This window comes from Carettochelys insculpta, chromosome 25 (genome assembly GCF_033958435.1).
Source record: "Carettochelys insculpta isolate YL-2023 chromosome 25, ASM3395843v1, whole genome shotgun sequence".
Taxonomy (NCBI): domain Eukaryota; kingdom Metazoa; phylum Chordata; order Testudines; family Carettochelyidae; genus Carettochelys; species Carettochelys insculpta.
The window spans coordinates 10,495,851-10,521,683 of NC_134161.1; the positions used below are offsets into that span (position 1 = coordinate 10,495,851).

General features: G+C 47.3%; 2 protein-coding genes across 8 annotated transcripts in view; both read right to left on the bottom strand.

The window, feature by feature from the left end:
- LOC142001658 (beta-galactosidase-1-like protein 2) overlaps window positions 1-11,086 on the bottom strand; it is a 44,850-nt gene extending 33,764 nt beyond the window's left edge. The window contains exons 1-2 of the mRNA XM_074977120.1: window positions 10,959-11,086; window positions 1,323-1,520 (exon numbers count right to left, since the gene is read on the bottom strand). Of these exons, the coding sequence (XP_074833221.1) occupies window positions 1,323-1,520; window positions 10,959-11,041 (281 nt within the window). The 5' untranslated portion in view covers window positions 11,042-11,086. The remainder of the gene's footprint in view (window positions 1-1,322; window positions 1,521-10,958) is intronic.
- On the bottom strand, window positions 1,395-25,810 carry ACAD8 (acyl-CoA dehydrogenase family member 8). Of its 7 annotated transcripts, none has more exons than XR_012642544.1 (11): window positions 25,684-25,810; window positions 24,890-24,990; window positions 23,576-23,745; window positions 21,049-21,158; window positions 20,190-20,266; window positions 19,341-19,478; window positions 18,096-18,231; window positions 17,661-17,758; window positions 16,868-17,010; window positions 15,757-15,859; window positions 1,395-1,520 (listed from the first exon to the last, which is right to left on the bottom strand). XR_012642544.1 is itself a non-coding variant. In XM_074977122.1 (11 exons), exons 1-11 carry the CDS (start codon window positions 25,781-25,783, stop codon window positions 1,501-1,503), a joined length of 1,206 nt encoding a protein of 401 aa, XP_074833223.1. In that variant the 5' UTR covers window positions 25,784-25,810; the 3' UTR covers window positions 1,395-1,500. The 7 variants fall into 7 exon arrangements, 4 of the variants coding, with proteins under 4 accessions (XP_074833223.1, XP_074833222.1, XP_074833225.1 ...); XM_074977122.1 differs by having other exon boundaries at window positions 16,858-17,010; XR_012642545.1 differs by lacking the exon at window positions 1,395-1,520 and adding an exon at window positions 12,035-14,314 and having other exon boundaries at window positions 16,901-17,010.
- Window positions 25,811-25,833: the final 23 nt, after the last annotated feature.

Consider the following 25,833-nt stretch of genomic DNA (forward strand, 5'->3'; position numbering starts at 1 on the left):
ATGGGCTAAGACTGTGGAGCAGGGGGATAATTACCTGCCCTCCCCCCATATACTGCTTTCATGTGCATGCTCACTTGTAGCCATGAACAGATTCAAGGAAGCTGATGGCGGCAGGTGCATACATGGGACGAGGGGGGGGGGGTGTGTGTGTGTGTGTGTGTGTGTGTGTGTGTGTGTGTGTGTGTGTGTGTGTGTGTGTGTGTGTGTGTGTGTGTGTGTGTGTGTGTGTGTAACGTTGCTTTACACTGACCAACCAGCAGATAGGATAGGCTGGTGACGTCTCTATATCCCACTTCTTACACGCTACTATTAGATGCATTTCTTCTAGCCCTTCATTATGATAATTATACCAGTTCTGACTCCCTTAGGCTTGGAAGGACAAGTTCAGAGCATCAGCAAGCAAGCAGGCCAGTTAAAGGTTAGTAAGAGAGTGGGGTCTAAGTAAGGAAGTAAAAGGGGGCTAAGTAACAGATTTAGATTCATCTTGGAATTTACTCTTCAATGTTTCTCAACCACTGTCATGTTAAGTGGCAACTGCAGAGCCTGGGTCTGCCATGCCACTGTGTCACTGCTAAGTGACCAGCCACATCAGATTCCTTCAGACAAACTTGGAAAGCTGGGACTAACTGAGCAGATTTTTGAGGTGCACTGTTAATCTTACAGAAGCACTTTTCTGGAGGCCTTCTTCATCTCCCAGATGAGGAAGAGTGCATTTTTCCCGAAAGATTCTTTTAGAAAAAAATGTGTACACATGCCCCGGGGGCCCTTTCCTGAAAAGAGCAGTCCTCATGGCCCCAGATTTTTCGATCCCTGGCCTGTTCTTTTGAAAGAGTGGGGGCTGTGTGGATGTGCTCTCTCAAAAGGGCAGATCGATCTTTCAATCTGTTTTTTTGTGTATGGAAGTGATCTTTCGAAAGACAGCTGTCATGTAGACATAGCCCGTTTCCAGACCCTCCTACAGACATTCAAGCCTGCAGAAGCAGCTAACAACAAGGAAGAGAGAGCTGGTTGGTACAGGCTGCTGCTGCACAGAAGGACTGAAATAAACAGGAGGTGCTCCTGAGACTCAGAGTCAACAGCAAGACTTGAGCTGGTAGCTACCAGCTGCAGAATGTTCAGGGAAACAAGGATTAGCTAGATGGCCTATCCAAGGGAAAGCAAATGACTTGCTTGCAGGAAAACATGTGCAGGGGAGTCGGGAAAGGAACTAACCTGTCTTCATGACTTGAATAGAAGACACTTTTAGGACTTGCTCTAGTAATGGCAAAATCTCCACCAATTTAAACAGAAGATCGGCAGGACTCGGTGAAGATAGCACTTACGTAGTAAGGGTGTTTAAGCCACATGCCTTCATCTTCATCATGCGATCCCTCCAGTACTCCTTGGGGACTCGGAAATAGTGCACGGAGCCCCCAAAGATGCGGAAAGGCACGTCTTCAAGACGGAACTCAGAATTCTCTGCCTGCAGGCCCAGCGTCCTGCCCCAAAGCTGCAGGGGAATCAGACTGCTCCAGTTAAACCTAGAATGGGAGGGAAAGCCTGTCAACATCTGAACTCCAGCATAGAGGAATTCCCAGGAAATGCAGCTAATTTCACTCCCCTTGCTAAGTAAATTGTTCGCCATGCAGGTCAATTGTTAGTATTTGTGCGTTTCAGATGAGCCCTTAGAAACCTGTTTGTCCTCTGTGGCCATAAGAAAAGCCCAGGACCCTTTGTATATAAGTTTCGGGTTTCCCTGCCTGGGCTAAGATTTCCCTTCTTGTATTAACATTTTACAGGCAGGCTGATTTTTCAGGTTCCATGTCAGAAGTGTCTGCATTTCCACCATGCTGCGTGTGTGTACAATGTGCTGAGTGCTTGGAGATGCTTTGGGATGGAAGCCACAATGCAAATGTAAGTTATTAAACCTTGAGAAGCACCGAGCTATTGAAGCATATTTAGAAGAATCAGCATACATATGGTGTATTTCAAGTCCTAGAGGAGTGACTAGATTCCTTCCCTAGCTCACTTTGGTCAGAGAAGATGGGAGAGGAAAGATGAAGGCATTTCCAAGGTGATTTTATTTTATTTTATTTTTAAAAAGTCAATCCACCACTGGCATAATTCCACTGAAGGGATAAATTGGGCCAATAATCCCTATAAACTCACTCTGGCACAATCATTGCTCTCATTTCACACTCATCCAAATCCTCTCATGCTCTTATCAAGCCACCTCTAATGACTGCAAGTCTCTCATTAGCCATCCTTCAAGTTCCTCCTGTTTCAAGTATCCTCCTTTCTTTGTTTCCCTATCAATTAGTTTACTAGGTCCAATTACTTTACACAAATAAGTCTGTCTCTTTACATTTTGAACCTCTGTAGTCCGGCACCCTTAGGACCTGACTGGTGTCAAACCAGAGAATTTGCTGAACCACAGGAGGTCACATTGTCTTGCAGCATTCCCAACCCTTCCACTGTTCACGGGGCTCTCAGAAGACATTTAGGGGTAAATTAGAGCTGAATAACAGCACAGAACACCGAGAGCCCACACTGGTGGCTATAAACACACTTTATGGGACTTGGCCACACCCATGATAAGTGACCATAATGCTAACTACAATTGTGCCGGATCACAGATGTCGCTAGTCCAGAGAGCTGCTTTTTCTTGGAGTAGTTGAATTTTCAAACGAGTAGCTCTCAGAGGTCACTACAAAGAATTTAAGTCCCTTGACTTCATCAGCCCACCCAAGTTCCACAACTTCAACCCCAGCCATATAACTACAATGGCAGTTTTTGTTCCTATGAAACAATGCCACAGTCAGATTGAAGACACAGCTTCCATTCTGAGCTCAACAAGAACAAACCACATATTAGAGGGAAAGGTCACATTTAGAAGCAACAATGCATAAGCTTCGAGCAGTCTTCTATGTGCAGAGTCAAGTTTTAACTAGAGGATGCTGGCAGAAGGTAAAGGGGACATTTCAGGGCACACGGAATTGCACAGAGGGGATCTGCAATGATTCGCTCTCCTAGAAGACAAGACAAGGCTGCTTGCTACAAGGGAACCAAATGTAAGATTTCCAACGCATTGCAAGGGCTGGCAAACTAACACAGACAGTACCTCTGTTGTACAGCATTCTCACAGGCCTCTAAAACAACTGGTAGACATGGGTAATACCTGGAAAATGAAGCCTGGGTTACACACTGCTCTCTATAGCCATTGAATACTGAAGTGGATTTACTAACAAATCATTTTACAAATAGCCATAAAGCTGAGCAACAGAGACTAAGAGACCACAGGTCAAAAACCACTGATATACATAGGATTTGTTCATTTGTGCAGCGGATGTACAGTCTAATAAAGGAAGAATAGCCCATGTAACAGTTCATGTAGAGCAAACAAAGTATATGACATGACCACATCAAAAGATCGCTCATATGCAAACAAACAGGATCAAAGAACCAGGTTAAATCATGTATCCAAGTGAAGAGAGCCAGAAACCAAAATTGCCAAAAATTAATTACCCTCACATCTCCTATTCACTCAGGAGCTGCAACTGGCTCAGTACGCCAAAAGGATCAGATGGCTCAGCAGTCATATCCAGTGCTTTCTCCAGATTTACTTCTGTTCTACAATTAAAATGTTTACGACAGAAACCGTTTTCAAGTGGAGCTAGCCTGAGGAGGCAGTCCTCAAGGCTGATCAACTGACAGCTCAAGAAAGGATTTCACTAGCACTGGCTGCATTCCCAATTTAGGCCTACGTTTTGAGTAGCCACTGTCTTGTGGGTGTCCAACTTTGGCCTCAACTACAGAAGCACTGGACAGCGATTGCTCCATTTTAAAGCAACAGATTATAGGCACGCTGCACATCTCAAAGTCAAGGCCCAAAGAGTCACAAGAAGAGCACCTAAAATCAGTGGTCTCTCTTTAAAATGTAGCTCTAGAGAGCAACAAGAACAATACGGAAGTTATTCTATGGTGCTTGTCAGCACAGTATCTATTTACCTTCCAACAGTTCTTGTCACTGTAGAATCATGTGCTCTGTCACCACACAAAGCCATTCTGTGTGGCAGACTGACTAAAATAAAGAAAGGGAGCCTTTCAAAACTACCTGCAAAACAAAATATGTTCCCAGGGTTCAGCTCAACGGGAAGCAATTCTAAGCAATTATTTCTTTCCACCTAGCTAAATTCATTTGGGCTATAGTTTCCCACACAGCCCAGTGACCACATCTCTCTTGAAGGATGTGAATTGTCCAAGAACTGATTTCCATATTCAAAGAGAACTAACAAAGATAATCACCGAAATGGATAACCCACCTTGAGAGGAAACTAAAAGAGCTTGCTTGTTTTGCCAAGCAAATAGAAGGCTGATAGGGGAGATGACTGTTCTCCACAAATGGAGCTGGTGCATAAACACCAGGCATAGAAATGAACTATTTAAGTTAAAAGAAAAAAAGGCACAAAGAAGAAATGAGTAATATATGGCCAAGAAAACAGGTAGGCTGAAAATTAGAAGAAGCTGTCTAATCAAAGGAATAAGGTTCTAAAGCTGCCCCCCTTCCACCCAAAGTTGTGGGGAAAAATAACCTAATCTGTTTCGGATAGAGGTAAATTTAGGAGTGGGATGGTACGATGTGATTGCCTGTCACAACAGGGACCTCGGTTCAGTGGCCCAAGGGCTCACTTCTTGTTCTCTCATACCCTGCATCTCATGCTTCAGTCCTTGAGGTGGTCTCCTGCAAGAGTCAGGAACAGAACTTAACTTGTGCCAGGACTTGCCAGCTTCAGCACGGGACTTGAGCTTCTATTTTGTGCCCCCTACCCCCACCATTTTTCTCCACAGCATAAGCTGAGGGTTACTTGTCAGCTTCATCTGTCTCTCTCACTTGGAATTAATCCTTTTCCTGAAAGTACCTTGGACACTCATGAATCCCAGTGTCTCTTGTTCTCTCTGCCAAAGAACAGTTTCATTTCCAGAGGCATGTAATATTTAGATCTAATGCAGGTCATTGGGCTCAATGCAGGGATAACTGGGAGTGGGTTAGTGATCTGTGATATGGAAAGGTCAAACCAGGTCATCTGGCAGTTCCTTCTGGCCTTAATCTCCGACACTCATTTATGGTCATGTAGCCAAGAAAGCGCTGTAAATTTGTCAACAAAAAAAATCATAATATACACTTAGCAAAAGGTTTAAAACCTGACTGCAGAACAGAACACTGACCCTTGAATGACAGTTTCAGGAGGAATCAACAGAGCCATTTATAGCTTTCAATTTTTTTTAAAAAAGTAGATACTGAAATAGCAATATCCAAATCTGGAAAGTGATTAGAAAGAAACTCAGAAGTGGCCTGGGCACAAAGTTCTGGTCCTCAGCTCGTCTTCCAAAGGGTTAAGACAGGAATTTGGGTTTGAAATCCATTTCTGGCCTAGATTCTAGCTTATACCTGCATACACCAGCATGCAGGAGCTCCTCTATGGTGGCTGAAAGCACAAAGCAGATCAACAGTACACAGGAAGCCAGCTCGTCCAGTGTAGCCAGAGCTGAAGAAATGAGTCACTTGAGCTCATCCGCTCTGCCAATTGGGTTTCACTGAGCACTTAGATTTAATTCAGGGTATCTCCGTCAAGTCATCTCCCCAAAAAGGGTTGGTAGAAACACGCTCTGCCCCACAGCAAGTCTCACAAGCAGAAGAAGGTGCAATGATTTCCTGTACGACAGATACATCTGGAGATAGCACTCTCTGAAATCCAGAGTCAGTCCTAAGAGGGCAGGAGTGCATTTCAGTCCTATGGGAAAAAATTATGTACATCTGATGCTGTGCAGCCAACACCATGTTCTGTTTTATTACCTTCAACAAAAACTAGACCAAGACAGTCTGAACTTTCCTTTGGCTCTTGATGGGCGATCCAGGAAGGGCACGCTATTGGGGAGCGTGGGAGGGACGATTTTATAGTTCATCTTTAAATCTACCTCATTCCTTCAATAGAGAATGTCACAAAATCCATTTTTATTCATTCTGGGCTTTCCCCCACAGAGTATAGCCTAAGCTAGTGACTGCAACTTCAACACACTGTTCATCGCCTTTTGTTGGGACAGAGAGCTTATCCCACTGGGAAGAGTTTCATTTTCTAATCCAGCTTTTCACATTTTATAATGGGTTATTTTCAATTGAATAATCAAGGGAAAATCATGACACACCTTGGACTCCTAAGACACCTGAAAAAAGAATACTTCACTAGAAGAAAGACACCTGCATGCTTTCACCAGGTACTAGTTTATGAGGGGGGCCCTATCAAATTCACCATCCATTGTGACCAATTTCACAGCCATAGAATTTGAAGATTGGTAAGTTTCAGATTTTCAGCTGTTCAGACATGAAAATTGACTGTATTCTGACGGTGGGGTCCTTACCCAAAAGGAAAATGAGGGTGAGAGCCATCACAAACCTTCTGTAGAGAAGTCCCGAGATTGCTATTCTCATTTCTATGCCGCCTTATGCTGCCTTCAGAGCTGAACTCTGAAGGCAGCAACCGCAGAACTTCCTGGTTCCAAGAGGCAGAAGTGGGTTGGATTTCCCCTGTGCTGCTGGAAGCACCCTAGCCAGAGACTCCTCGCTGCTGATCCTGACTGGCTTGATAGGGACAATATTTGCTCTCTCTCTCTATAGCTGCAGAAAGCTCTACACCCCCCCTCCCCTATACGCAGATGCAGGAACCTTAGGCACTCCCACTCAGCATCCTGCTCCCAAGAAAGGCACCTGGAAATGGGTCTTGTCAGCTCCCTCCCTCCCACCGTCACTGCCACAGTAGTTTGCATGAGAGGGACAGGTCTTGTCCTTCCCTGCCCAGTTGGAGGTTAGAAGGCCCCTTTGATGGGGCGCTCCTACGGACAAGGAAACACCAGAGTTCACAGTGAAGGGCTCATTTCACAATCTGTGATGCATTTTTCACAGCTGTGAAATTAGCTGGGCACTATTTATGATGTTTCAGTTCAGCATATAAACCCTGGCAGAAAAAAAACAGGAATGGCTATGGGACAATCCTGTTCCCAATGAAGTGAATGGAAAAGAAGGGATCCCATTGGCTCCATTAAATTTATGTCCTAATATAGATTTAGCAGCTGAATTTCAACCACTCATGTTTGAAAAAGCTGGCCAATAAAAACCTCAAATGTTTACATGGTCTAAGCTTATCCTCTAAAGCTTGCCTACACTCATCAGTGCTTTGTACAGCCTAGATTCCAGAAACTGCCGCAAAGGACCTGCCACAGTCTCCCTTGGCACACTATTCACAGTGATGTTGTCGTTCTCATTGAATTACGAAATCTACTCAACCAGTACAGGACTTGAATATAAAAAAAAGACATGATGTGAAACAAACAATGCTAAATTAATTTACAGCGTAACTCTTCGGTTTTAGTGGGAGTGGCATAAGCGATAAAGTTTGTCTCATGATGAACAAATGTTGGGCTGGAGGACAAAGGACCTAATCAGAGAGGTAGCCATGTTAGTCTAAAAGGTGCCACAGGACTTCTTGTTGTTATTGAAGATACAGACTAACACATATTTTGGAGCCTAAGTTTTGGTGGGCAAAGACCTGCTCTGGCAGATGCAACATCTGATGAAGTGGGTCATTGCCCACGAAAGCTTACACTCCAAAATACCTGTTAGTCTGTCAGGTGCCACAGGACTTCTTGTTGTTTATAAAGGACCTAATATTTGCTAAATGGAAAGTTAGATAAAGCCTCTTTTTATCTGAAGTGGTTTTAAGCCACAAAAGCTCATGACCTAATAAATGTGTTGGTCTTTAAGGTGACACAGGAATACCTATTATTTGTGAAGCTACACGCTAACATAGCTACTCTTCTGAACCTCTTATTCATACTGAGCAATATAGTATGTAACTCCAGCTGCACTCATATGAGCCTCAAGGTACTACTGAAAGCAATACTGTTATAATAAGAACTAAAATAAACAGGATCTGCCCAAAACCACAAATAAGACCGAACTCTGACATGAAAGAGCAAGAGATACCCCCGGCAGTTTCAAAGATTGGTTAAATCCAGGACAGAGATTGATCGATTTGTAAATGCATGCCATCCATCAAAGAGCTTCTGCAATTTTAGTAAACCCTACAGGAGCCAAGGTCGATGGGAATAATGTTAGCATAATGCAAGAGGTGATTTATAGTGCTGGCAATTGGTCTTTCCTGATCCATTACTTTTTATGATAGACAAAGAATTGCTGTATTATGTGTAATATTTATTTAAAGCTTTTAAATCATTTCTGTCTGGTTGCAGCATTACTCTTCTCTCCATGCTTCCCCCACCAGATGAATGCTCCCTGTCAGTGATTGATTCCGAGTAGTGTTATTCTCTCCATGCATCGTGATAAAAGAAGCTGCTGCTTCAGTTTTATCAGGTCTGAGCTCTTATGACTCAAGAGCAGGGTTCTTTAAAGCCGTGAGAGACTATGAAGTTTGTAAATGTTTCCACATTATAGGAGTCTCTATTCTTCATCTGAATGCAACCACTCGCTAAGGTTAATGGTAGTCATGTTAACACAGAGGAGAATTAGACCTTTAAGCAGAAACATTACTCAACAATGATAACAGAAAAAGATTGCCTTTTAAGTGCGGCTGTAATGCCAACACTGCAAACAGCAACCAGTACATGCTGTGGCAAACAGCAGCTGGCATACCCGGAATTCACAGCACAGTGAGTACCTCTCTCATACAGCCCATTTTCAAGTACTGACATTTAATTTTCCTTTGTATGAATATTAGTGCTAGTTAGAAGAGGCTGGATTGACAGTCCCATATTCATCTATTCAACAGGTACAAAACCAGCTGTCTCACCAACATACACACACTCTGAATGAACACATTACTTATAGGGTGAGAGGAGTTCTGCCCTAATGGCCCCACTCTGTCCCTGGCTGCTCTGCTGAGATTCCCAGCAAAGTAGTAGGGTGAGGAATGGTGAGTTAATTAGTCTCCAATGCAACAATATCCTGAAGTAGGGAGATCTGAGTGGTGAAAAATTCACTGAGAGCCATCAAACTCATTGCACACAGGATACTGAATAGCCAGTAGATGGTAACTTTCAGGCTCTGCTAATCCAAATTAGATTCAAACCACGTGAAAAGGTTCCAGTCCTCCCAAATGCTGAGCATGCAATAACCTGACATCTTGACATATGTGCATTATTCAAATTTGTCATTTTGTAACTTAATTATCAGTACTTAACTTTAATTCATTGCTATATCTAATAGTATACAGCTTTGCGCCTAATTTGAACTGTTCAAAACTGAAAACTGCTGCTAAAATACAGTAAATGTGAATGGATTACGGATTAAAAGCAGACATAAAGGCAGCTTAGTGTCCAAATTCAGAATGTGTAGACAGTTATTGGTGTTTGTTTTCTGTTATTAAACTTTGCACTGAAAGTTTATTTTTGGAGGAATAGCTTCCATGCTGCAGACTCTGAAACCCAATTGCAGTACAACAAGAGGTCCTGTGGCACCTTATAGACTAACAGATATTTTGGACCATAAGCTTTTGTGGGCAAAGACCCGCTTCATCAGATGCATGACTGGGGGGGTGGTGGTTTCAGAGGGTTATTTAAACAAACAAACAAACAAAAGTGTATGCAGAGTATTTACCAACAACAGTAGAATTGTACATTGTAAACTTACACTTTATTTCCTTTCACTGTACTTATGGAAAGTGTAACTACAATTTACTTATGGCTAATAGGCCAGTTATTTGAGAGTTCTGGTTGATAGAATGCTGGTTAACACAGAGTTTACTGTACTGGGGAATAAAGCTAGTGTGAGAAAGAGATTAAATGGAATTGACTAAGTGGGTAAACTTAGATTGGTCAGTTTTCTTTCACTGCCCAAGCTTGGAAAAAGGCAGGAAATGAAAGAACAGGTCCAAGGCCAAAAAATAAATCTGGTTTCTAATATAACTGCAGATTAAATAATTTCAAGTTCTCTTAGTAACCTGGCTAAAGAAGCCTATTAAATGAATGTGACCTGACCATATTCCTTTCAATACTCCTTAGCAGCATCCTTCAGCGACAAACCAAGAGATCAGTTTTAGTTGAACTGTAATAAACTCAACCCAATACACAGTCATAAAACAAACCCTTACAGAGAGCTCTGAGCCCTCCTCCTCAGCAGAGGGTGACTATGCCGATAAGGTGAAGAACAGCTGTTTCAATCCTTCCCGGAAGAGTAAATCCAGCAACAAGCAAACCAGATGAGGCAGGAGCCGACAAAGGGGAGTTCGGAGAGAAGTGAAGAAACACGGAGTAGTTTGGATGTCTGTGCAGATGGACAGTGATGAGACATGCTAAATAAGTCTTTTATTTTCTTCACTTGCAAACTTACCGTGGACCAAAGCATCAGCAAACCCCAGTCACCAAGCACAGGAGCCTGTGTGAAAGCCGCGTAAGAGCACACTGGGAATGCCTGGGGACACTTTAAAAACAATGGGATGGGTATGTGTGCGGTCCCTGGGGCTGCTTCCAGCTCACAGCCGTGGACCTAGCGGAGAACGTCTGGGGTCTGCCCAGGGGAGAGGAGCAGAGGGCCCGGCACGAGCGGGGGGGTGCAGGGAGCCCAGGACCCTCCGGCAGTGACACCAGCAGGGCGCTGAGGGTGGGGTGCCCTGAGGGGCAGGGCGAGCCCCACAGACGGGGAGTGGTAGGGACTTGGGGTTAGCGGGGAGGGAGCCGCAGGGGGGAGTGAGTCCCCCGGGGGGGGGGGTCCCAGTAGGGAGGAGCTCCGGGGACGGAACAGGGGAAGCGATGGGGACGGACGATAGGGTCCAGGTGGGCGGGGCCGCGGGAGACTTGGGGTGCTGGGGGCAGGGCCAAGGAAGGGGACGGGGCCCGGCGCGGAGTGACGGGAGGGGACAGTCGGGGGGTGGGGGGGAGGTCCCAGGGGGCGGGGCTCCGGCCGGTCTCACCTGCGCAGCAGCAGCCCCCCCAGCAGCAGCAGGAGCAGCAGCGCCCCCACCCGGCGCCGCTTCCGGGCGCCGCAGGCACACATGGGTCCCCCCGGCCCGCGCGCCGCCACCTCTCGGAGGGTCCCTCCGGCGGCGCCTCAGCCCCCAGTCTAGCCGCACCCCCCGCCCCCCAAGCGCGCGCGCTCGCGCCCCTCCCCATTGGCCACGGTACACCACCCCCAGGGCGGGGTCACCTGGCGATTGGACAGGAAGGTCAGAGGACAAGCCCTCTAGTGGTTGGCTGAAACCGTGACGCCGGGCCCCGCCCCCTCCCCTGACAGCCGCGACGAGGGAGACGCTCGGCCCGTGTCCCGGGCACGCGGGGTACGGAGGTCGAGCTCGCCCGCGCCTGGGGACGAAACCCACCATTCAGAAATCACAGCAGCCCCCCGGCACTCTCCTCCCCGAACCTGTTTGCTCAGCGCCAAGCAGCTGCAACCCGCACCCCCCGCGCCCCAGACAGGGAGCATGCACTAGCAGGAGCCCCCTGCCCTGGACCCACTCCTCCACCTTCCTGTGGCCCCAGCCCGCCCACAAAAGCAGCAGCGGGGGGGGATGCGTCCTTTACATTGCCACCTGTGCACAGTTAAATAGGCCCCTGGTTAGCAGCCACCACCCTTGGGTTCTTTGCCAGAGCAGTCAACTCCCATCCACTCTTCTCTCAAAGAGCGGTGTTGGGGGGGGGGGGGGGGGTAGTGTCTCCCTCCCAGGCCAAAACGAGCATTTAATGAAAGAAGAGAAGAGCTCACTTTCAGGGCTCATCTGTTTTGTGTTTTTTTTTAAAACCACCATTGGGACCAGGGGCTGCCACCGTCAACAGCCATAGACTTTGAAGATAAATCCACCTCCACCTCTCCCAGCCCTGGCTTTGCTGCCATTACATAGTTTTTAGTAACAACTGTGTTGCTAAACTCAGGAGCTGAAGCGGTGGTGCTCTGCACTTTCACCAGCAAAATCCTTTTACCCCAACACGGAGCTTTCATGTTATCAACAGGAGCATGCACCCCTATTGCCAAAACACAGTTGATACTGAAGCGTACAACAACAAAATTTTATTTTTGGAATGGGGGTGGTTTAGCACCAAGTGACTAAAGTTTCACCACGTAATTGTTGCTGTAGGGACAGCCCGAGATGGAGATGAATTCAGTTCATGCAAATCCTGAAGCCTGCAGCAGTAACAACATTCACTCTACAGGTAACTTAGCCAGATTTGAGTCACTTATGCCTGAACCCTTCACCCCACCACATAAACATAATTGGCTCAGTTTGCACAGCACCTGTGCCAGAACAAACCAGGGAATGGGAGACAAATAAGACTTTACAGGTGGGCTGGCTTGACTGCACAGTGGTGGCAAATATTTAGAGTTGCAAACAATGGTTCCTTATTGAAAAAATAATTTACATTTAATTTAACTGGGTAATAGCCTTCTGTTTACCGGGCAGTTTGGATTTTAGCTTTTACTAAGCCAGTCTGTACAGTAAAGAGCAGTAGCATCTATGGAGCTGGTTAAGATACAGTTGAAACGTGTAAATGGGACAACTGTGCCACTGTTGTTAAGTGACACTTTCAAAGCAACAAGGTCTTACATTTTGTAAACTAAACAGACAAGTGCAGAACAGTTAGTTTTTATAGCATGCTTAGGATAGATTGGCTGACAAAATCAAATACACTTTGATAGGGTAAACTTTCCTTTCCCATCTTCCACCTACAAGGAGCAGCTACTTCTCCTTTTATACTGCAAGATGAACATACAACCTACTGCTGTTTCTTTGCATTAAGGAAGATTTTTCCCCCATCTGCCTTTATCAGTTTAGTGGTAGATACTGAACAAAGAATGTTGCCCAATGATAAACGTTAAGAATAGGAAGTAAGTTCTCTGCTATTGCCTCTATCCTGGCACAGCCTCTCTCTGTGCCTCAGTTCCCATCTGTAAATTGAGTAGGTCAACACATACCCAGGAGAAAAGGATGTTAGTTGGAAAAGCACTTTAAGGGCACATGAAAATGCAAGTTATTACTTTCATTAGGGTTTTCCACTAAAGCGGATTCTATCAACTAAAAGGAATATGCTCAAATTAGTAACAAGAATATCTCACACTGAATTACCAGAACTAATTAAATGCCACCATCCCCACATAGTAATTTTACCATCATACCTTTATTGATTCTGACACAAAATGTTGGGGAATAAAACTAATCAAAGTTCTGACTCGGCTCCTATTGTACATTTTGGGTCAAGTTAATAGAGGAATGAGGAGCAGCCAAGGACTTCTTGTGCAAGGTTTTTTTTCATCTATGCCCGATCTCCCCAGTTCCCAGCCTGGCCCTGTCCTGCCCACACTTCATCCTCTGCCCCTGCCCCCCCCGCCCCTTCAGTGCATCTCCCTCAGGGCTGTCTGGGATTTAGCCCCACAGAAGCTGCAGCAGCTTGCTGCCCATTCTGTGGGGCCTGCCTCAAACCCCTCCCCACTCACCTGCAGCTGCAGTGCTGGATGGTGGGGAGGAGAGCACTGCAGGCCAGTGGCCATGCTTCCCTAGAGCTGTCCCTCCCCACAGGAGCTGCCAGTCAGGGTTGGGCTGTGCAGCCCTGGACCCCCGTGAGGGACCATCAGCTGTCACCATGACCCCAGGCACCCTGGGAGCCACTGTTGCCACCAAAGTGCCGCTGCCCTCACCACCATCAGCAGCTCAGATGAGCCCCCCACCGACTTCCCAGCCCTGACTGCTGCACCTCCCATCCTCTGTCCTGAGCCCCCACAAGGACCTGAGCAACACCACGTAAATCCTCTGGTTGATATATAAGAGAGAGAGCACGTGTGTGCACAATCCTGCCTTCACTCCCCATCTGCCTTGGAAATGCCCTAGGGAAGGTGAGGGGCCGATTTGGTTTCCTGTTTTAATCCTGTCCTGGCACAAAGGTAGACAGATGACCCCACGTGTCTAATGTTTGTATCCGAGGAAGGGCAGAGCAGTGGCAATGGCCCATGGTGAGGACACAGGAACAAAACCTGTGATTCGCATCTGATCTTTATCTTTGGTATCCTTGATACCAAACTAGATCCAGCAGCACTGCCTGGCACCAGACAGAGCTGAAACCCCACGAGCTACATTCAGCTGTGCCTGGCATCAGAAAAAGTCAAGAGATGTTCCAGTGGTATGCTCTCTTCTCCTACTAGCAGGGAGGGAGTCCATGGCCAGAGAAGCAATAGACAATGTTCTTGGTAGCAAATGGAGTGCAGGAAGCCTAGAAACCAGCTCCGAGTTTCACTCCTGTAACAGACTTCTGGCCACAATCATCCTCATCACCTCATTGGTACCTGCAGCAGGACAAGACCAAAGAGAAAGAGAGAGGCACTCAGTATTTAAAGGGCTCATCTACTCTGGCAAGTTGCTGCACCGAAACGTTCTCACTCGGGCATGAAAAATCATCCACCTGTCTCCCACACAACTCCCAAACACAGCACATTTCAGTGCAGCAACCTGTCAGGGCAGATGGACTCCCAGTGGTGGGAGCTATGCTCCTTGTGGATATGGTTTACATAGAGCACTAGGAGTGCTCTCCCCCAGTGCCGGTGCCATCACCACATTGCTGCATTCAGACAAAGCCTAAGTGAGGACCCAGTCCTGCTTCTACCGCACAAAGTCCAGGATTTAAACCCACAAGATACCAGTGTGCCATCAGCAAAGCGATTATTCCAGATTTCCATCCAGTTTGAGATCAAGGCAAAACCTGGTCGCGTGCGTGTTTGCACTGTTTTTTCCTCTCATCCATGCGTAGAATAAATTTTACGTGCATTAAGGCATATGCAGATGTGCACCACCAATAGAAACACATGCTGCTGTCTGCCCGAACTCGGAGTGGTCTGCTAATCAGCTGGGTGGCATCTGAACCCCTCCAGGGCAGCTGCTAACAGGAAACACTGGTGGGATGTCTAGCCTACTCTGTGGAAGAGACTCTACTCAAGGATGAAAGGAGTTCTGAGTGTTAGTAGGTGTAGAGAAGAAGGTAAGATATAAATACCTGGTGAAATGTCAGTCATTAAGGGGACACTGAATGCTGACATTAAAAGGATTTTAAGGTGCTGAGCACAGAGCAGACCTGGGGCCATACTGAAGGCCAGAGTTTATCTACTGCTGCATATGTATCATATCAGAGAGTTTAAAGGAGCATAACTGGAGACAGGTAGAACCACACCTCTTCCAGGAACTCTAATTCCAGGTAAGGAGATCAAAGACCAGCAGTAATAATGACTATGAGGCTGGATTAAAAATAAAAGAGCAATATTTACAGCTTGGCTGTGCTAAGGGGGATATTACCACAAATCTCTCCACAAGGATCTCTGAAGGTTGGAATTGTTTAGGGTTCAACAGTAATAGGATAAAATTAAACTTTTCCCTATGGTGAAGCCCATTGAAGTATCAATTTTCTTAGTGAGGTCATGGAAGCTTTTTCAACTGACTGATATGGAGCAAGAGTGGACAAGCAACTAAACATACACTGTGCAGAGCAATCCTACACATGGAGCTAATCAGTCTCCTCTGCCTTCGAGTGGGTTGGAAATATTTACTTGGCTGCACAGGTCTGCTATAGTCCAATGAGCTCCGATCCCTGGCATGGGTTTTGCTGTCAGATGGAAGACTGAAGCACAGAATGAAAGAAGCAGAGTTTGCAACTCTAATGAAAATCCTTGCTCTCCAATGTAAAGTGCGGCCGAGGTCATAGGCAGCATCCAATTTTGTTGGCAATACCCTAAGTTACCTTCCAAGATCTGGTGCACTCTGATATCTCTCATGAACTGCTGCACCGCGTAGTCCTTCAGGTATCCATAGCCCCCATGCATCTGCAAGGCCTGGTTGCATATCTGAGAAGACAACATTGCTGGTCAGGTACTGAATGGTGAAGTGACTTGCCCAGGGTCCACAGCAAATTAGTGGTACAGTTTGCACTGGAGCCTAGGAAACTGGACTTAGTTTACATTTCTACCATATTTCAAAGCAGAAATGGAACCCATGAGTCCTACAGACCAGTTTCTTCCATTTGAACCGCAGTATGCCAGGCTGCTTGTTGCCATATTTCTAGTCATGCTATTTTAAACTAACGGTGTCATCTTACAAGGAACGCTGCAGTGCACAAACCCACAGGGTGCATTTTAATTCTCCTCAACCAAGGCGGTTTCTGCTGCATTTCTGAGTGAGTCTATACGCAAAATTAAAACGCAAAACCCCCATCTAGTGGCCAGCTGGGATAATAGCTCTCTATTAAAAAAAAAATGTATGAAGTCTAACTATAATTAATCCTGGGCATCAGATGCACCATGTGGGAAGCTAATGACAGGCTGTAGCGGTAATTCCAAAATATGACTAATCCAAGACAGCCCACAGATGAGGACTTCTTTTCATTTACTTAAATGGCATTCTGTAATTGCACTAGAGTACCCAGCTCACTCTGAAAGACACATCCTAACCTGGAACTAATAGTGAGCAGTGGACAACCTGGCCTGCATACACCCTTATTACTTCACTGAAAGGGAGCTGAAATCGCCAAAATGATACCTTTTCCTCACAGGTCTGCCTGAACCCCCAGATTCCTAGAAGCAGCACAAGGCATTGTAGCATGTGAAGCAGGCCTAGGGAGAAGACCCACAGCCTACAAGGGGGCTGAGACGCCAGGCTGTGTGTGTACCAAAATTCTGGCCCACAAAAGAGGCCCCAAGATTAGGTTTTTGACCCAGCAAACAGGCTCAGGGCTGGGACCCCATAAGTTGAAGAGACTTCCTGAAATTCCACAGTGTCAGCCACTGCAAAAAGACTCTGAACATCTCTCATTGCAATACCCTCAGCAGGGATCTGGAAAACCCACTGCAAAGCACTCATCTGTGGTGAAGAGTTTGGCCATGGCGCACAGAGCAATGGCGTCCTCCCGCTCCTCTTGCAGCGCCCTTGCCGCATTCCGTACCATGAGCCGTGCCGCCACCAGGCGTGTTGCCATCTCAGCCAGTCTGAACTGGAGGTACTGCCAGGAAGGAAATACACAGCACATGAGGGGCCAGGTTAAGCTTGAGGCTCAGTGGGGCCCTGCCCTGAAACATCTCCCTCCTCGCATCCTCCTCAGGTGGGGCCCTGCCCTACTACCATTCCTTGATACCACTCACATGGGGCCCTGTTCTGAATCCCACTCCTCACACTCTGTCCCCCTGAACATGCCTCAGGTGCTCCCCCTGTACATGCCCAGGCAAGGCCCTCCATCTCCTCTTCAGGGAACTTTATAGGAAAGATCTCCCCTCACAAACAACTCAGGCCTCTCTGGTTCTGTGTCAGGGCCCCTGATTTCCCTGACTCCCTCATTCTATTCTCCTGGACTCTGAATTTTTCTCCACCTCCTTCTGAGTGTCTGGTTTTCCTCATTCATTACGCCAACAAATAATGATCATGAACTATTTTCTGCATGAGGAGAGAAAACTCTGATCCCCTAAGGCCACCCAAACCTCTATCAGCTGAAGACACTATACAAGAGAGTTTGAGTATCCTAGCACTGACAAGCTACCGCAGTCCCAGCTTCTCCCAGTGTTTCAGGCAGGATGTGGGAGCTCTGGCTTCCGGTTTAGGCAAGAGTCAGAGGGATGCAGTGGCAGGAAGAGCAAGGCTTATGGAAAGAAAAGTCACCTGGTTATTGGCCAGAGCTTCTCCAAACTGTTTGCGGATGGTGAGGTGGTCCTTGGCCAGCAAGACAGAGGCATGAGCAGCTCCGAGAGAACAAGAAGCTGGCAGGGGAAGCAAATAGTACCAAGGGACTATTGCATGACAGCCAACAGACGAGGCCAACAGTGAGGAGACCATACCCTCCCCTTCCTCAGGTGCCACGCTTACCAACAGTGAGGAGACCATACCCTCCCCTTCCTCAGGTGCCACGCTTACCAACAGTGAGGAGACCATACCCTCCCCTTCCTCAGGTGCCATGCTTGCCAACAGTGAGGAGACCATACCCTCCCCTTCCTCAGGTGCCATGCTTGCCAACAGTGAGGAGACCATACCCTCCCCTTCCTCAGGTGCCATGCTTGCCAACAGTGAGGAGACCATACCCTCCCCTACCATACCAACCAATGTTGATCCTGCCTCCATTCAGACCCTTCATGGCAATAGTGAAGCCCTGCCCCTCTGCGCCCAGCCGGTTGGCTACAGGAACAGCACAGTCCTCAAAGATCACAGCCCGAGTTGGCTGAGAGTTCCAGCCCACCTGGAAAAGACAAGAGCATCTCACAGATTGCCGGCAGGGCTGGGTACATCAGCTGTCCTCTGGAGAGCTAACTGTTCTCTCTCCCTCCCATGTCGGGCTTGTGAAGGTGACAGCCCCATCACGCAGACTGCGGCACCCCTCACATCCTTCAGTGAAGAGGCGTCTGTTCAGCTACCTCTCTAGCCCTTCTGAACTCAAGGTTTACACGTGCATTGCCCCTTTCAGCTGGATTTTAAGAGGAACTTTCAGAACAGTTTAGGTGGCTCACTTTTAGCTGGCTGGATTTGCACCTCCAGACACCTGGATTCAAACCACTTGAGTCAGAGGTGTAGTGATCTTCAAAGCCCTGTAGTTCACACGCACAGCACAATGTAGTTTGGGAGACTCCACTCAACAGACACTCCATTGCTACCTCAGCCAAGGGATCGAGGCTGAGCCGCAGCAATGTTGCTGCCGAGAGTCAAGGCTCTTGCACCTGTGGAGCTTGCATGGGGGCTGTCTGCACCATACCTAGTCCTGACTGGTTTGGGAGCTCAAACTTCATACGCAATTCAATCCCCTAGCCCTGTGGTCCCCAACCTGGGCTCTGGAGACCCCTGGGGCTCCACGAGGGCATTACAGGGGGTCCATGGGGGGGAAAAAAGAAAGATATAAAAATGATCATAGAAAATAGAATTAGCTTTGATGGGTGTCTGAATGGTTTGGGGTGGCGGCTGGGGTACGCACTAGTGAAAAGGTTGGAAACCAGTGCCCTAAACAATTGCATTTCAATTTCTAGAGATAATGTACAGCCCCACACGGAAGTGGCCTTGACAGACCTGGAGATTAAAGCCCTCCTTCTAGCCACAGAGCACATACAGTGCCAGTAGTGGCAAAGCAAGATTTCCCCACCCCATGTACACTCAACACTTCCCCACGTCTGGGCACCGGATTATCTGAGGCTATGATACACGATGCTGCAGTGAAGAAGCAGGGCAGCAGGCTAGCATGGTCTGACTCAGTACTGGGCCGGTGGGCTGCTATCAGATCAGACCTGGGATCACTTGAGGTCTACTCCAGTTTGGCCTGCCTCTGCTGTGTTCCCCCCAGCTTGACCGTGTGCATCTCACCTTCCTCTCTTTCTTGCCAAAGCTTAACCCTGGAGTTCCTTTCTCCAGCACCAGGCAAGAGATGCCCTTGGGGCCCGCTCCTCCTGTGCGACACATGACCACGTACACATCTGTGTCACCACCACCACTGATGAAAGCCTGGCAAGGGACACAAGAAATGAGACAGCATCAGCATGCAGGAGCCCACGCCCGGGAAGGAGGAAAGAATCTTCACCAGGCACCATGTGCTAAAAGGGATTCAGGAGTCCTGTGTAGTGAACCAAGGACAGGGAGGAGAAGCTGAGTGGAGGGCGAGAGGATCAGAGAGCTGAAGGAGGAGGAGAGCAGAGGGAAAGGGAAACAGAAAAGCAAGAGAGGGCCTGAGGGACTGGTATATGGGGTGAAATCACAAGCTGAACACAGGGAGCCTGGCAAACTGCGGTTGGAGAGACAGAAGGAGGCAGGATAACCACTGCCAAGTACGAGTAGTTGGAGAGGGAAAAATTCAGGGAGAGGAGTCATTCAGGATGCTGAGATGGTAGACGTAGGAGCAGCGAAGGAAAACTTAAGCTGACCATCAAGGAGGACCTCCTCTCAGTGAGATTTACTGGGCTGTGGAAAGGGGCAGATTCTCCACCACCAAGGGACATTTGAGAACCAAACAAAGCCCTAGAGAACATACTGCATGGAACCATCCTGCCCTGGGAGAAGCAACTGAAGAAAACATGGTCTAATGGCAGCTCTCCAGTTCTACAAACCAAGAAAAGGCAGGAGATGATAAGGTCAATGGGGAGGACACAGAAATGCAGCAAAGACCTGTTGACGCATGCAGGGAATCCAGGGGGGTTTCACGGTAAGAAAAGTTGATACCTTGGAACCATTAAGGATGTAGATGTTGCCCTTCCTCTTGGCTGATGTTATCAGGGAAGAGGCATCACTTCCGCTTCCTGTTGTTAGTGGGGAAGGAAAGGAACCAATGAAATGGCAAGGCTGCCTCTTTCCTCCAGAGATCATGTGCTCACTTGGAACCATGGGGAGTCAGACTCAGTGTCAAATGCATTACTGGAATCAGAGAGTGTAACTCCTATGGACCTCAGTAGGGCTGTACCCCTTTGCCACAGAGGTGAATTTATCCCCTAATGCCAAGCAATCCAAAGGAGGATAGTCAACCACCTCACCATGGGCTGAGAAACAGGTCTCTTCCAGCTCCCATCAGATCCTGACTGTCCATGGCTTTAAACTTGAGTCAGATGTGTAGGGATTTATTTATTATCGTGTCATTGACAGAGAGTCACCATCTTACCCATCTTATCCATTTTGTTTAACCAGCCTTGCAAACAGGAGCCGCAGGGCAGTCTAAGTGGGCCTAGTTTTGTTGCATATTCTGCAAATCCCTGTGTATCCCCCGCCCCACAAGCAAAGCCCCCTTTTGTATCTTTTGCTCCTCACTTCTCTCAGTGAATTACAGCACTTACCATGTCTTTCCCACTACTCTGTATGCGGATGGGAGAAGCCTACCAGCATCATGAGATGTGCTGTGTTGGGGGACTAGCCCTTGCTACATGGAAACCTCAAAGTACAAGCCACATGGAGAACTGGATAGGTCATGGCAATAGGAGATGGAGTTCCACTTCCTGTGTCTTGGAACATCTGAGAGTGCAATTCACTGATACAGTATCGTGGGGACTCAGGACAGGAAAAGGATGGAATTATTGTACACGAAGCTCACCCGGCTCTGTCAGGCAGTAAGAAGCTAACTTCTCCATGCTACAGAGGGACGGGCAGAACTTGTGTCTCTGCTCCTCGTTCCCAAAGGTGTCAATCATCCAAGCACACATGCTGCACCAGGAGAGAAGGGATGAGGTTATAATGCATGCGTAGAAGCACAGCCCTAGGAAGGATGATCCTGAATACTCATGCCATGGGTATGAAGGTGTGGAGGTTTTCAGCCTCTTCTGGAGATAATCTAACCTCACCTACGGGACAAGCACTGCACCTCACTGAAAATGAATGAAGCAACTATGTGCTACAGGAACTGAGTCAGGGTCTTAAACAACATAAATCATCTTGGAATCAGCATACAGGGCTGAGAGTAAGGACAGTTGCTGCATTCTACTCTCAACTTTCTCGCTGACTCAGTGTGAGATCTAGGAACTAGCATCTGTAAAAAGGGTTTGGAGATAATTATATTAGTTTCATTAGCACCTAGTAGTCCCCATAATGGACCAGAACCGCAGGGTACAAATGACAAAAATGGTCTCTTCTCCAGAGAGCTTACAATCTAATTCACTTTCCTTTCTGAAGAGTTTGGAGCTCGAAAAAATGAATTATTACAATTTGACTAGTAAGAGGGAGGTGTAGATATTATTTCCATGCTCTTCAAGGAAAAGAAAAACTCTTACTATGTATCATCACATCATCTAGCACAATGGGACCCTGATCTTGACTGGTACATTGCCACAATAAATAATTCAGTTTAGAGATGGGGGATCTGAGGCACAGAGCATTTAAGGAATTTGACCATCACTATGTAGTAAGTCGGTAGCAGAGCTAGGAATGGAACCCGAGAGTTCCCAGCTGCCAGACATCTGCTCACATCACTAGACTAAAGTTGTTTCCTTGTCAACAAGAATGATTTCTTCCAGTGTCCAAGGGACTGCAGCCTGACTGCTAAGAGTAACTAGACACACGCACATTAATGCGTTACATCCTCACAAGATGCAACTCAATACCAGCAAGAGCAAAGTACTAGCCTTAGGAAGGAAAAAAAAAATCAAATGCACAATTACAAAATGTGGAATAACCACTTCATTAAGGCTATAGGGGATCACTAATTGAATATGAATAACAATGTGATACAATATCATCATTCTGGGCTGTGTAACAGGAGTGTTTTATGTAGGACATAGGAAGTAACTGACTCTACACAACACTCACAGAGTGTCCAGTTCTGGTGCCAAATTTAGGAAGAATGGGAAACCTGGAGGGAACCCCAAGGAGAGCAACAAAAATGATTAGAAAATATCTATGAGAAAAGGCTAAAAGGTATGTTTAGCCTTGAGAAAAGAAGGCTGGGAATGGGGAAGCTGATAGGAGTTTTCAAATATGTTAAGGGATGTTACAAAAAGGACTATGATCCATTGCCCTCTGTGTCCATGGAAGGTATGTTGACAAATATGGGCTTACTCTGAAGCAAGGGAGATTTAGTTTAGACATTAGGAAAAAAATTCTAACCACAACAGTTGGCTAAGCTTTGGAATACTCTTCCAAGAGATTGCAGAAACCACATCATTGGAATATTTAAAGAACAGGTTAAATGAACAGCTGGCAAGGGTGAACTAGGTTTCCTTGATCCTTCCCCAGCACACAGAACTGGACCTGACGACCTCTCGAGACCTATTCCAGCCCTATATTTCTTGGACTCTATCATTAGGGCCCTACCAAATCCACAGCCCATTTTGGTCAATGTCACAGTCAGAAGATTTTAAAAATGGTAAATTGTGTGATTTCAGATATTTACATATGAAAAGATTTACGTGGTGGGGTAGGGTAAAAAAGTTATTATATAGCAGTTGTGTTACTGCTACTCTTACCTCTGTGTAGCAGCTGACAGGAACATTCCCTTCAGAGCTGGGCAGCTGGAGAGCATTGGTCTTAAGTTTGGCTGTGTGCTCAGTTCTGAAGGCAGCACCCCACCAGCAGCAGCACAGAAATAAGGGTGGCAATAACATACTGTGCCAGTCTTACTTCTGTGCTGCTGCCTGCAGAGCTGGTCTGTTATTCAGCAACCACCACTCTCTGGCCACCCATCTCTGAAAGCAGCAACACAGAAATAATGGCAACATGGGTATAGCACTGTCACCCTTACTTCTGTACTGCTGCTGGCAGAGTGCTACTTTCAGAGCTGGGCACATGACTAATATTACAACCACCACTCTCCAGCTGCCCACCTCTGAAGGCTGTGCAGAAACAAGGGTGACAATATGCTGATGCTCCTAAAATAACCTTGTGATTTCCCGCAACTCTCTTTTGAGTCAGAACCTCCAGTCTGAGAAATTATGGTCTCCCTCTCGAACTCTTTATCGTATAGGGTAAAAGCACATAAAATTCGAGATTTTACAGGACACCAGATTTCAGTGATGCATTTTGCATAGCAGCTGATCTATAACAAATGGCAACCGGGAAGCAGCATTCATAGCAAGAGCGTTGTACAGCAAGACTGGCCACCGATACTTAGCCAGTTGTCTCACACTCACTTATGGATACTCAAGTAGGCAGTGGTGCTGGTACATCCTGTTGACAAAGCCTCAAAGATGATGGAGGTATCAAGCCGTGACAGCCCCGAGCCACCCACATCAGGTTTCACATAGATCCCACCAAATCCCAGCTGGGCTGCCTTCCGCATCATCTCCACAGGGAATATCTCCTATGGGAGGCACAAAAGAAGAAAAAAAGCATTGCAAGAGATCAAGACCTTCTGGTGAAGATGAGCCGTAAAGTCTGATGCTGAACTTCCACAACATTTAAGTGGGTAGGTAGGTAGCTAGATAGCCGGGGGAGAATGTGCAGGTCTCAGCCTTCTCCTTTCTACCTGCTTGGGTCACAGATGGCAGCTTGGCACGACCGCATCAGCATCTTTAATGGAAACCTTTCTTCCTCAGAATCGGAGGGGAGCAGCTACTGAGGACACCCCTATTTCCACAAAAGGGTAAGTGGGGTGTTGGGAAAAAAATGATTAGTCCAGTATCATAAACCCTTGATTTAATCGACCCTGATTTAACCGACTTCAGAATGTCCATCAGATCCCTCACCAACCTTAATTAGTGCTGGAGCCGCCGGGGTTGGAGGAGCTGCTGCAAGAGCAGCTGGGGCTACCAGCGCAAAAGCGCTGAGCATGCCGAGAGCCATGGGAGGTGGAAGGAGCCAGGCTGGCATGCAGCTCTTCACCCGGTAATTGGGAGAGGGAGGTGTGAGGGGCAGAAGCGGGGAAGCGATGGTGGGGGGCAGATGACAGGAACTGGTGATGGGCTGGGATGGTCAGTGCATCGTTATACAGTATAACCATTCGGTTTTAATGGATTTTCAGCATTAACAGTCATCCCTTCCCCCCATTAATCCATTAAATTGAAGGTTTATTGTACGGGGGATGTTAAAGAGGGAATAATTGGTTAACAGAGTAATGGTCAAAATTTCTGTAGGTTACTTGGTTAACTACACACTCCCACCCTAATACTCTGCATTTAAAAAGCTACATTTCTGTCCCCGATGTGGGGATCAGCCTCTTCCATTTTATATGCAGAGTAGAAGCAGGGGAAACTGCTTGATCCTGGCACAAGCAGGGATAGCAGCTGAGCCAGCCACTCCTTATTTAGCTCCTGTGTGTTGGGGGTGGGGGGAAGAGTGTGTGTGTGTGCGCGCAAGTAACAGGCAGCACTAACCAATAAGCATCTATTTGTTGGTTACTCATGTAACCAGACAGTCCATTACATCCCTAGTCCAGTACTGTAGGTAAGATGCTCAAGGACAGGGTGTTGGTTGAATCTTTCCTGTTGTGGAAGGGCAGCTCTCACCTTTTCATCCCATTCTGCCATGTGAGGAGCCATCTCCTTGGCAGCAAAGTCAAAGGCGACCTTTTGGAACTCCTTCTGCTCCTCGGTCAAGCCCATGGATGCTGGAAAAGAGGGAGAGGAGCAGATGTTTTCAAGAGATGGGAAGGAGGCTGCAAACCCCCTCACTTCTTCAATACCCAGGACAAATTTGCAATGTTGTGGTAGTTATTGTTCACGATCCAATGTCTCTTAGCCCTGCCCAGTATCTCTCAATTGTATTGGGCATCAGCCTTGTTCCAAATGAATATGTGAAGAGCAAATGACTCCACATGCTGCCATGAGGCAGTCTGCTAGCAGAGGGCCCACCTTCTGTCAAAACAAAATCCAAGTTTTGATCTCTTGTGACTACTGATCACTAAATGCAACGCACAACAAAAACTCTGCATGGGCCCTTTCCTGACTTTTTATGATGCATAAACGCACCCTGGATAGTCTATAGAGTTGGTGTATTTTTGATTGTTGTTCGTATACTTGGGTGTGTTTCTCCTCCCTCTCCATCTAATGCATCGATTCATTGCCACACAGACCCATGTCCCCCTCGGATCACCCTCACCCACTCCTGCTGTTCCGAGATGGACCAAGGAGAAAGGCTCAGCCCCGGCGCTGGTTGCATGGGCTACGTCTCGCCCCCTGTGTTTCAGATGCGACCATCCCCATCGCCTCTGGGCGCCCCTGCTCCCACGCGCTGGCTCTCCTCCCGCCCTCGCCCCTCTGCCCCACGCCTGTGGGCTCGGCCCCTCTGCCCCGAACCTTACGGTCGATGCAGGAGACGATCCTCCTTCGCCCCAACCCCTGGAGCCACCCTGGGCTCCTCAGGAGCCAGGCCCCCAGCCTCCTGCAGCCCCTCCAAGCCATGTCTGCTCTGGGCCGGGGCACCTGCCCTGCGCCGCGCTCCCCAGTGGGAC